The 12,956-nt window shown below is 34.9% G+C and overlaps 1 protein-coding gene and 1 long non-coding RNA gene across 6 annotated transcripts in view; one reads left to right on the forward strand and one right to left on the reverse strand.

The window, feature by feature from the left end:
* The window catches only part of IDE (insulin degrading enzyme), a 59,890-nt gene that overhangs the window by 20,707 nt on the left and 26,227 nt on the right, over nt 1–12,956 (forward strand). For 4 of the 5 annotated variants that reach the window (XM_039709425.1, XM_039709421.1, XM_039709423.1 and 1 more), the window contains 4 exons: nt 5,670–5,772; nt 6,738–6,860; nt 7,495–7,577; nt 11,837–11,981. In XM_039709425.1, coding sequence (XP_039565359.1) covers nt 5,670–5,772; nt 6,738–6,860; nt 7,495–7,577; nt 11,837–11,981 — 454 coding nt within the window. Of the gene's footprint in view, nt 1–5,669; nt 5,773–6,737; nt 6,861–7,494; nt 7,578–11,836; nt 11,982–12,500; nt 12,646–12,956 lie in introns of all 5 variants that reach the window. The other variant, XM_039709422.1, reaches the window with a different exon arrangement.
* The window catches only part of LOC120502214, a 53,666-nt gene that overhangs the window by 14,153 nt on the left and 26,557 nt on the right, over nt 1–12,956 (reverse strand). Inside the window, exon 2 of the long non-coding RNA XR_005627480.1 lies at nt 2,967–3,056. This is a non-coding gene — a long non-coding RNA (uncharacterized LOC120502214). The remainder of the gene's footprint in view (nt 1–2,966; nt 3,057–12,956) is intronic.

The raw sequence follows: 12,956 nt of genomic DNA on the forward strand, positions 1-12,956 counted from the left end.
TTTCTGGGGATATGCAAGTAATGATACAATAAATGGAGTTGCCTATATCAGCAAGAGTAGTTGCCATAGTAATTAATGCCCTTTAAAGAAGGGTCTATATCTTCGTGTGTAGGTGTGCCTCTGTGTGTAATGTGTGTGGGATACTTCAGCTGAAGCTTGACTGTGTCAAAAGATCATCTTTTGAACAAACAATACTTTAATGAAAATCTACAGTTCTCTTTCCCAAAGTATTTAATACTTTTCTATTTTGAATGTATTTTCATGTTACTCTACCACCCAGGTTCTTGAAAATTTGATACCTCTTAACATATAAACACTGTTTTTAGTAATTAGCATAGAGAACGTGTAATTACTTGCTCTCTGTAGAAGGCTTAACCAAATTCCACATGAATGTGAACTTTGAACTAGTTTTAGAATTGCTTACAAGCAATAGGTAAACCTGAGCTGATGCTGATCTAGTAAAGAAGCTGCAGATGTTAATGAGATCTGATGTTTATTATAGCTTCACAAAGCTTTGAAGCATAGCTTTTAACATTGCAAGAAAATAGTCAATATTATCTGATTCATAATATAAGTTGGGTCTTTGTTACTACCCAGAGAACTTCCAAAGCATCTTCTTACTTAAACACTGAAAAATTGCTGGAGGAAATTAGCACAGGTACATACGTTGATAGATTCTTTAGTTTGTCAGATGCTGTTGCATGCTACAGACCAATCACCACCTTTCTGTGTTATTCCTGTTGCTGGCTGTGCCAGTCTTTTGACATCCTTTCCAGCTGTCAGTACTTCAGCATAAGACAGCCATAATTAACCTAGTTCAAGTTATTAGTGTGAGAAAGGAGAGTGTAGAGAACACCAGTAGAGGGAGAAAATTCAAGTCAGTGGAATGTGGCCAGAAGCATAAGAATAGTGGCAATGGTGTTTAGAAGAATGTGGTGTGTTTTTTTCAGTGGCACAGCAAACACCTGTTTCACAATGTTCTTTTGCTGTAGGTATTTTAGGCCCATGTCTGCACTTTGCAGTTCTGCATTCCTCTTTGTCCATTCCTGAAGTAAGGGGGGGGTCGGATAAGTAAAGCTCAAGATGAGCAAGAATCTAATTAGACAGAAGAAGTAATTCTAAAAAGATACAGAATTTAGGTGTAACATGCTTGAAACATAGTAAGCAAAGAAGATAACAGCTTACTATGGTATATATCTTCCTACAGTAGTTTTGTAGGGTTACATGAGTCTTCTCCCTTTTGACAAAGTGACTTCTGGTAAATGGACATTTTCTCCACACTTGGTAATTGTGGATTAATTTTTTGAAAAACTAGATTTTTTTTCAAGATGGAGCATATGTAGAAGAAATACGAACTGAAGATGAACTTTAGTATGTTAAGCAGCTAATAATAGTTTGATCCTTCAGGTAGTGGAGATAGGTGTTTCAGAATTGGTCATTGATCAGTAACTTCTGTGGGTCTCTGTAATTGTGAACTTCAAATGTCATGTGTCTCACCTTGCTTTCTTCCAACTGGTGCTTTTTGGTGCTGTATGTTATGTTTAATCTTCTTCAGGACTAATCATGTTGTCTCTTCACTTTACTTGACTTAAGAAATAGATGTCATTTAATAGATGAAGAAATGTGTCATTTTAAACTTTTGTATAAAAAAGGTGCAAAAAATATTGGGAGAAAAAAGGACTTTCAGAACCAGAATAAACCTGTTTTTATGGCTTCTTCAGTTAACTGTTAAAGAAATTATATACTGTCTTATCAGACTTTCCTACTTTCATGTGACTGAAAGAAAATACTAACTTGTATATAGTACTGTATTCCTTTTAGATACATTTTAAGCACTTATCCTGTGAAATTAGAAGTAGAATGAACTGAACTGCAATTTTTAAAAATCTTTTATTTAACTAAGATCATTCAAAGTATAGTAAAATATAGCAGATTTATAGTATAATTTCTTTTAAATTGCTGGCAAGATACAGTATCTTGGAAGGGGAAATTTACTTAAGTATTACTAAAACTGATTTCATGGTATCATTATGAAGATTCAAGAAAGCCACTGTAGATTTTATTTTTAGTGGGCTCTCTTAAAAGAATGAATTGAGATTACAGATGTTAATAAAAGGGTTCCCTTGTGTTACATTTTTAAAAATTACATCTGTATCTATATGAATATAATGAATTAACAATTCAGTAGCCTGCTCCCTTGTTTTGTCTTTTATTGAGCAATTTTATATGCTAAAAAAAACTCTGTGCCATCTGCTTTCAATGTATTGTTTGGTTATCCACCATTTACTGATATGTATGCTCAGGTTTACCTTTCTGTTCTCCCTTTTTGTGGAAGAATTATGTGCCACATCCTAACTTTGCCTGTTGTTTGGCATTGTTTTCCTGTTTTTATTGTTATTTTTTCTTTTTATGTCTTGCATACATTCTGTCTTGAGTTGCTTTAGTTGGCACTGATTTGAATTTTTTCTTTGTATTGTGGTTTTATTTATAATTTCTTTTTTATTCACCTATATTAAGGACCTCCTGGCACAGCTATATTGTAGTAACTGCATTGTGTCTTTTTTAAAAGTATAGTTTTTCAACTATTATTTTCTTAACAAATTTTGAGTTTAAAAATATGAAAAAAATCATTCTCACAGATGGTATGCATATAAGTATACATGTGCTTCCATTTGACTGACCCAGAACAGAAAGTATTCATATTCTTTTCCCACCTCCACACACTACTTGTTGTATTTAGTGCCTTAATTTCTCTATGAGAGAAACTTGAAAATGTAAGTATTATTTTTACTTGTTCAAACTGCATTGGGTTTTACCAGCCATCTGTGAAGATAAGGGAATAGACTTGGCATGTGTAGCAATCTTAGCTGAAAAATGTAATTTTCCTATCATTTCCAAGGCATTTTTCCCCTTCAGCATCTGCAGAATAAATACTCTTATTAAAATTTAAGAAGATAGTGACTCACCAGATTAAGCAGCTAAAGAACATTTTCCCCTGGATAGTAAGTGGGTTTTTTTTCCTCTATTGATAGCAGAAGTGCAGCACTAGTACTGTCCTAGAGGGAAGAAAAATAAAATGAAAGCCAAAAGTGTTGATAGAGAAATGTCTAACTAGTGGAATTTCACAGACTCTCAGCAGAGTTATCTCAGTGCACTTGGTGATGCTCACCCTGAAGGTAAACATGCTAGAAATGTTTCTGTTTGTTTTTAATTGCATTGGATCTCAGCATCCATTTTGAAAATCACATTTTGTTCACTTATTCCTCCCCACAAATCCTTGGCAGCAGCTTAGTTTTACTGAACATTAAGGAATAACTTGTGCTTCTGCAGTGATCAGTGCTGTACCCCAGCAGCAGCTCTGGTTTGTGAGGGGATTGGTGATTGATCTGTGAGGGCCTTTGAGTAGCATGAGTTGCCTCTCATCAGTTTTACTGATGGTTGTGAGGGACCTTATGGAGAACTGTAGAGTTTTGTTGTTTTTGTCTCAGTTGTGTTATGTATTTGAATGAGTGAAAAGTAATTTCTTCCATTGTTTGACAGTATCACAATTTGGAAGACAAAGTTTAAATTAGGTCCAAAAAAATTCAATCCTTTATAAGAATAGGTTTACTTTGATGCATTTGTTACTAATATCACAAATACTAAGTATTCTATTACTTTTCCAACTTCAGAACCTTGAGTTTCCTTATATAAATCTGGAGTATAATAGTTGATAATGTTTTGTGGAAGTACATTCATTTTAAAGCACACATTCGCTTCCCAAGTAACACTGTCCTGTGGATTTCTCACCTGTAGCTTCAATTTAGATTTCAGGAGGGTGAAAAACTGGATAGTATTTAGTAAATATGCATCACATTACAGAAACTGGTTGTTTATGAAATTGGGTACTACAGCAGTTTGCATGTACAGGAATGTATCTAGAGAAGTAAATAGCATTTATAGTTGTGTTCCATATCCATTAATGGCTCAAGCCTAAATATACTTAAACAGGTCCTGTGAAGATTACCTGATTGCCTGTCTTGATTTCCCAGTGCATTTCCACACTGTCCTAAAACATATGGATGTTCATAGTGCTGTACAGCACAACAGAGAAATGAAAAGCAAAACTAATGTTACATAATTGGTGACTTTAGAGATGGATTATAATATATTGAAATACCTGCATGGCATGGCATTTCTATCTGCTGTGCTTCTCTTCCCCTCTTTTTGTGTCCTGGTCTTCTTTCCTGTTGGTCTTAAGTTGTAATTCTTGGGCAGACAAAATGCCTTTTGATTTGTTTCTGTTGTTGTGGGTATGTTTCTGACAACTCAAAATGTCAGTAATCATTCCAGTAGTGATTTGGCATAAAGAGAAGGATCTGTTAAAGCAGAACTGCTTGAAGAATTACAATGTTGGTTTCCACAATTTTGTTTTCTATACTGAGTAGACAATTATTTTTAGCTCTTGAATTTTAGTATGCTCCTGTTGGAAATGTTTGGGTGCTTGGATTATCACTACTGCTTGAGCGTCAGTATGTTGGAGAAGGGTAGGAGGAGGAAATGTTGAATAACAGACATATTCAAACAGTGTATTCTAGCATTAAACATCTTTGTCTTGCTGCTCTAGCCATATGATTATTGGCATTTTATTAGGATAATTTTCCCACTTAGGACTCTTACTTCTTTTTCTTCTTGTTATTTATTTACTGTGCAAAAAGATCTGGTAGGTAGGTTGCTCTGAAATTCTGAGACTTTATAGTTTTTGTAGTCTCTCTGTGTTGTGATTTAACCCCAGCCAGCAGCCAAGCTCCACACAGCCACTTGCTCACCACCTGCCAGTGGGTTCAGGGAGAGAATTGCAAGGGTAAAAGCTGGGAAAAAAAAAAAGAAAAAAAAAAGAGCAAAACAGGGAATCCATGTGTTGCAGGTATTCAGCCATGTCCAGGAGAGTAGGTAGTTGTGCTTCCTTTTTTTGACCATTTCAAATTTCTTAGAAACATCTATTTGCTCTTGAAGCTAGCTACTTCCATTGATACATTGTTCAATAGAACTAAAGGAATTGTCTTGATACCTATCATGTAGGCTACTAACAAAATACTGATAAGTTTGTAATTTTCTTTATTCTGGATTTCTTTTTTGGGTGTTCAGGCAGCACCTGGATGGTGCTCTTAGTCACATGGTTTAGTTTTAGGTAGTCCTGCAAGAAGCAGGGAGTTGAATATGAGATGATCCTTATGAGCCCCTTTCAATGTGAGGTTATCTATGATTCTGTGACACTAGGACTGGAATAAAATGTCTGTAATCAGTATTTTCACATATTTGGATGTTCATACAGGTGGTATAGAAAATATAATCGCGTCATCAATTTTCTAGAAGACTGCAAGAACTGCTTTGTTTTCTAGAACAGCAAGATTCTTAAAAATAGGAATTGCATGCTGCACTACTGGTGTGTAACCCCAGGTTGTAACACTTCAGAAAAGCAGTGGCATTAAATGACTGTGGTAACCTGATTTCTTGGTTAACCTTAGCATGTAGTTCTGTATTCTTACACGTGCTCTTCTACCCTGTCATTGTCTATGGGCTGTTTGCAGAAATAAAGGTACTCTGGTGAGGAAGCAGAAACAGTGCTTGAATTAAAGTCTCAGTCTTTTCTCAGACACATTCATGCCAGAGTGTCTCTTTGTTTTCAGAGTTGCAATAGTTTCCAAGTCTTTTGAAGGAAAAACGGATCGAACGGAAGAGTGGTATGGAACACAGTACAAGCAAGAAGCAATTTCTGATGAAGTTATTAAGGCATGTTAAAATTTGTAACATTCTAATATCTGCAGGTGAAAGTCAGTGGTAAATTCTTTGTCCAATTTTCCATGTAGCTGAAGGGGGAACTTAAATCCACTGCTTTTCATAGCATGAAAATCATACAATGAGTCTGTTTAATGTTAAAGGAAGTAACAATGTTATGTTAGTCTTTAGATTTCAAATATTTATTATATAGGAGGGATGTATTTTAATGGTTATAAACCAAGTTAAGTGTAGGAAATGTTACAGTATTTTCTGTAGAAGATCCCTAATATGCAGTGGCTGAGTAAAAATGTAAGCATTAACTTCTAAAACTTCAAACTGTTATCTGTTAATGAACTGATCAGTACTTAAAAAAAGGAATTTTTAAAAACTGTTCTATGCAACTGTTTCTAAAGTTGATTTTTGCAACATAGAAAGCAAGTATGTTTTGTCAGTTAAATGAGACTGTAAAAATCAAAACTCAAAAAAAAAGAGGTGGGCAAATCCTTGTTGAAACTTGTTATTGTTCTGATCTTCTATGGCTGTAAAATTTAATTTACGTTAGGGCTGAATTGGACCTTCTGAGTGTGTTCTTAACAGACATTGCATAGGAACACTTCCTTGAGCTTGACCATACCTATGTTCTTAATTAGAATTCTTGGTTAAATGTTTAGTTTAATATCTTCATTTACAGTTCACAGTAGCAGAAAATATGAGATATAAACCCACCCTCCTCTCTACTATAAACTTTTCAAAATTTTTTATCTGTCATCCTCCTTCTAAGAGCAATTAATCCTGTTGATAGCCTACTCCAACTTTTTTTCCCCCACGTATTTCCCTCTTTCCCTGTTAGCTTAGGTACACAGAAGGTACTGGAATACATTTTAAAATCTTTTGTATTAGCATAAAATAAATAAGCCCATATGTGCTTTAATAAAGCAGAAAATGGCATAGCTTCATTATTTCTCCTGTTGATCTAGAAATGGCAAAATGCTGACCTGAATGGGAAATTCAAGCTTCCAATGAAGAATGAGTTTATTCCTACAAACTTTGAGATTTTGCCATTGGAAAAAGATGCAACACAGTACCCTGCCCTTGTCAAGGTAAACTGTCTGTTCTTGTCCTGTTTACTGACTAATCTTCTGGGAAGTTAGAATTTAATTCCTCTGTTTTATAAAATACAGATAACCTCATATTCCAAAGGATAGAAAACAAAAAAGTACAAAGCTTGAATATTTTGCTACAAAGACAGTAGAAAGTTCATTCTTGCTGAACTTTGGACTGCGACAATTTGTGTTCCTAGGACAGTGAATCTAGATACAGCTTGAACTCTAAGTGCCCTTTTGAAAGTGTGTCAGCAGTTGATAAAAATAGCAGTAGAGCTGTTTATTCAGCAGAAGGGTGACTGCCACTCTTCCATTTTTTTTAACCACTGTTGAGTAAGTCGAGGGTGTGGGGAAGGCTATTGTTTTGTAACTGTGTACAGAAAACGCCTGTGACTGCCTGGAAAAATGTGAGACGTGTCATTTAGTGATCTCAAACTATAGTGAATATATATTCAATGTATTGAATATATCTATATTCACTATATGTATTGAATATAGCAGTTCAAGCAATTTGAATTTAAGGGAATAATTCTAAGTGGCAGTTGGAAGTGGTGAAGAGACTTTTTTAAGCTGTGGCATATATTGCAGTTAAAAGTCAGATGACTTAACAAAACCTCTTTTCTTGACACAGGACACTGCTATGAGCAAACTATGGTTCAAGCAAGATGACAAATTCTTTTTGCCAAAAGCGTGTCTCAACTTTGAATTTTTCAGGTATGCAATGTTAAGTATATCACACAAAGTTGTCTCCAAAAGTTTCTTATTTATTGGGAATCTGCATCTGTGCAGCAAAAACGCTTTCTTGCACTTTGTCCTTACTTTGAATATGTAATAAGGCTTAGATGCAGGAGGGCACATCTAAGTGGTTCAAGCAAGATGACAAATTCTTTTTGCCAAAAGCGTGTCTCAACTTTGAATTTTTCAGGTATGCAATGTTAAGTATATCACACAAAGTTGTCTCCAAAAGTTTCTTATTTATTGGGAATCTGCATTTGTGCAGCAAAAACGCTTTCTTGCACTTTAGAATCTTTGTCCTTACTTTGAATATGTAATAAGGCTTAGATGCAGGAGGGCACATCTAAGTTATGCAGTAATTGAGTAGCAAGAGATTTTGTGCTCCTTCTATACAGAAAGGAAAAGTTTACCTAAAAATACTTTTAAACCAAATTTTCTTTTATATTTTATTTGCTATACCTGAAATATATCTGTTAATAGAACCCACTACATATTGCAATATCCCTCTTTAAAAATAATTGTGTATTTTCAAATTAAATACTAAATCACAGCTATTTTAACATGGGTTTTCTTTATGAAATGCTATTCTGATAATAGTTTTAGACTTAAATTATATTTTCATTTGCATAATGCAAATCAGTTAAAAAAGTGCTAACATTCTGGGATTTTACTTAACTGACACTCATAACTGATTGTACTTTTTTTTGAAGAGCATTGTCTATGTTATCAATGAGTGTTTGATTCTGACCTCAAGATGTATGATAAAATGATGTAATGTTAATTCTGATCTTGCATGACTTTCATCATAGGAAGATAATCTTTTTTAAGTGAGCATGACAGTGATGGAAATTCTTAATGTTCCTTTCAAGTAATAAATTTCTAACTTTTGAATTTAAAAAAAATACTGCTGTTTTTAAAGTGCAGCTGATTCTGTGTTGAACTACTGAAAGCCAGAAAAAATTCAGGGACTCTCCTTTTGCCTAGTTAAGTTATTTGGTGATATTGCTTTAAGGGTCTTTGTGGGGGCTCCCATAGATGCACTGTTGAATTCTTGTTTTGAGAGACCACTTGAAATTTTTCTTGCAGGATATTATACAGAGGTTTTTTTCAGTGTGTGTCATGTCTTGGTACTGGTTTTCATACTAGCTGGGCAAAATAGGTTGCCTGGGCATTTTCTGTCTTTGCTTTTTGAAACCACAGGCCGGATGTTAGAACTGTTTCAACTTCAGTGTGTCAGGAAATGGAGGATCAAAATGGGAGCTCCCCATCTCTCATTCAGAGAACAGCAATTGCAGTGCTTTGCCTTCTTTTTCATTCTTGGTAGCTTTCCCTTGTGCTATGTTTGGCCAAAATCCAAAATAGAATTTTACTGATGGATGCTGAGTTTACAGTTGTGGTGGTTTTTTAAATCAATTCAGGTGAACTATAGTGAACTATAATCTCTAACAATCTGTGAATAAATAAAAGATAATAATTGGGTTTATGTAGAGCACACAAAGGTAGAAGTGTATGCAATACACACAGTATCTTAGAATTGGAAGTGACCTTTAAAGGTCTAGTCCAGCCCTCCTGCAGCAAGCAGGGATATCCTACCTAGACCTGTGGAGATGGTATTTCCAGTTAGATTTGTACTTTCATCTCAGTGAGCCCTTATAAAAAGCCAGAAGTACTTGAGCTTTGCTGACCATTGTAATGGAATGATTTGCCTCTTTCCTCCTAGGAGCAGTTTCAGGTGAGAGCTGATGGCTTTTTTGCTTTGGGTTGGGAACAGGGGTTCTTTCCTTTTCCTTAAAAATGAGATGGTAATTGTGCGTGAGCAGGAGTGAGGAGATTTTGACAACACTGGGGGCATCACATCTAAATGATGTTGTAAGCAGGTTTGTCTAGTTTGGATACTTAGAAAAGGTTCTTGGAGAACCTGTCTCTTTGTGGTCATGCTGATGGTCATTGAAGGAAATGGTGAAATGTAAAGTGTTTATTCATGAGACTTGATGAAATCACTCCTATCTCATGTTCACAAGTGAACTGGTGAATAAAGCCACCTTTATGACACAGGTTTTAATAAAAAGTCTAAGCCTCAGTTCTACATCAGAATGTAAAGCCTCTGCTGCCTTGTAGTGGATTACAAGAATTTGTTTGCACTGCAGACTGCTTCAGTATGATAAAAAAAACCTAGGAGGATTTCTTCTGCCTGCAGCCCTGATCAACATGAAGCATAGAAAGAATCCTGGTCCAGATGTTGTAGCAGCAATTGCTGTGTAGATAAATTAAGAGGAAGTTGAGGTTGTTTTCTCCCTTAAATATACAAACTGCACAGGAACAATATGTGTATGAACCTCTTGAAATCACCTTGTTCCAAAACTGAAAATCCTTACAGGCATCCTTGTGTTAAAGAAACATCACAGTAAAAACATCTGACTTACTGCCTGCTCTAAAAGAGGATCATAAGTTTTTGCATTGCTGCTAAAGTTGCAAGAATTGCAACTTATAAAGTCAAAAAGTATCCTTTTTTAAAAGGAAGTAAAACAATCATATAATGTGGCGATGCTTTGAAACTCCGCATTTCAGTGTCCATTCCAGCTCTGTCACTTACAGCTGTTTGAAAGGGGAAAGGACTAGAGTTCATGGGTTTGTTGTTTTTTAAATGTACCATTAGTGATTGTGTTGTTCTACTTCTTTGAGTCCAGTAAAAAAAAGGTAAACTAGAAATATTCATTTGTTTACAAAACTGTCAGTAATAGGAAGCAACTCCCAGAACAGTGTTGTAATAATTGTTTTCTGTTATTTTTCCCTTGAGGATTAATGATCTAGTAGTTGTGATTTTGTTCAAAATTCCCAGTTGGCCTTTGCCAGCTAAGTGAGAATGCAGCATTTAAAACTGATACAGACACAGTAATCACTCAAACTGATTAAGTCTGTATTCTAGTATCAAAATGGGAAAGAATTTAATGAGTCTGGTGGAAGGTTTGTAGGATTGATCTGCATCTCACTTTGAATTTGGTTTTAATTAAGAAATTCAATAGTAATTGGATTTATATCATTTGGCATATTGAAATTGCTTAGTTTTGGGAAATTCTCATTGTAGGAAGAAATGCAAATACCAGTTCTTTTGTCTTTTTTACTGACCTGTTTGTTTAATCTGGGCTAGGATTTCAGACTATAGCTGGCTCTGCTTCTCAAATGGATATATTTGAAATCATTAATTTAGTTTGTTAAAATATCTTCCTGTGCTTCCTTTTCTTAATCTAAAAGGAAGGATAAGTTAAAAGCTATGAGGAACTTTCTTAAAAATATCGTTGCCGTGTGTTTTAGTTATCAGTTTGTGTGCTGTGTCTTGTTTTACTACAATAGTGTTGATATACACAGTGAAATACCCTGCTGTATAGGTGTAAACATATGTAATAGCCTGAATATTTGAGTGCTTCAGGAAAAAGTCAGGTTTTAATTGTAAGCCATATCCTGACAGCAAGTGCTTCAGATACTGGTGGTCATATCTGTGACATTGATAATGAATCTACATGCACTTCAGAGATTTTACCAATACATGTAGTACAAATAACTTGTCTTCTCAAATCTTTAAAACAGACAGGTATTTAACAATTAGCAGGGTTGAAGCATGACTTCAGTCTTTGAGTTGCATTTCTCTTTTTGAGAAATTTACAAGAGTGTTGTGTATGATCATGTGTGCCTAATGCAACAGTTGGTTTTGGAGAGTTGTTGCCATTATAAAAATATTGCAAGAAATTACAGTAGTAAGAAAATGGATACACAGACTTGTCTCCTGAGCTGACCTTGGCATGTATTGCATATTGTCATACCAAAAATTGTTGATCTCCTAATTTTTGTAATAGAAACTGATAGGGTATGAATACTAATTAATTAAGGTTCAGTACATGGACTTTCCTTTTGGTCTGTTAAATTATGTTGGTATATTTTGTTTCTTTTACTCCTGGTGAATTCTGACTGTGCAGCCAAGTAAACAAAACACGTCTTGATTTATGAGCGTAAATAGAATGTCTCTGGGATCTTGAGTGTATTTAGTCATCAAACCATATGCAAGCTAAGTAACACTTGTCAGATGTGTTCATATTTGGCTTCGAAATAGGAGTCCTTCAGAATGGGATCCATCAGCATAAAAACACAGAAAATACTGTTTCCTTCAGATCAAACTTAAAAGGCCAAAAGAAAGAGAGAAATAATTTTAAACTGCATATTTTACTTTCAACATTTTCTTCCAGCCCATTTGCTTACGTGGATCCCTTGCATTGTAACATGGCCTATTTGTACCTTGAACTACTCAAAGACTCCCTCAACGAGTATGCATATGCAGCAGAACTAGCTGGCTTGAACTATGATCTCCAAAATACCATCTATGGGATGTATGTAAGTACTCAAGTCAAGGAAAAGCGTAGAGCCTTACAACTACTTCCACTCATCAACATTTTTATATTGATTTGATGGAAGGACTTTTAAATAAAAAATAAAGGCTGTTAGTCCTTTTGATCTTGGTTATTAGCCATCCTTTCTTTGATTTGAATTTTAAGTTGAATTTTGTTAAAAGTCTTCAACAGTCTTTTAGTTCACATTAAGCAAATTTTCTTCTTTATTTCTACGTCATTCGTGAAATTAATTTGTAAGATTTCTTCCTCCATTAAAAAAAAAACCACAACCCTAATCCAAGCTTACATATTTGTTGGTCAGATATCTACTAAAAACTTTCTGACTGATGGGGTAAAAGACCCCCTTTTCATGCTATTAAATAAATAGTGTACTTCTGCTTTTCTGTTCAAGAACTACTGATCATGAGGCTGCATATACATACTCTTCAGTCATGTTTCTTCATCCATTACCTTGTCACTGCCTGAGGTATCAAAGCATTTCTTTTGTTTTTCTTTTTGTTAGTCGCTACATTTATGCTGATCCTCTCCATTGCAACATGACATACCTGTTTATCAGGTTATTGAAGGATGATTTAAAAGAGTATACATATGCAGCACGCCTCTCAGGTTTGGTCTATGGCATTGCATCAGGAATGAATGCAATACTTGTAAGTAAGAAAAGAACGCAGGAGGAAATGAAACAGCTTGGGAGTTGTTGAGCTTGGAGAAAACATTGGACTTCTGCATTTCTAAATGAGATGGTTAATGTTTTTTTTCCTTGCATATATCTCATGAATTAAAGGCAATGCAAGACTGTATTTTAATCAGTACTGAGTGACCTGTTTAAGATTGCAGTGTCTTGTGAACATGCGTGTAGTGCAATTGTTGCATTCTGGTTCACATTTTTACTTGCTTGCATGATAATCTGGAAAGTAGTATTGCTGGTTTCTGTATAAAAATATTAACTTTTCTGTTGAAT

This window comes from Passer montanus, unplaced genomic scaffold (assembly GCF_014805655.1).
Source record: "Passer montanus isolate IOZ18808 unplaced genomic scaffold, ASM1480565v1 scaffold21, whole genome shotgun sequence".
Classification (NCBI taxonomy): Eukaryota; Metazoa; Chordata; class Aves; order Passeriformes; family Passeridae; genus Passer; species Passer montanus.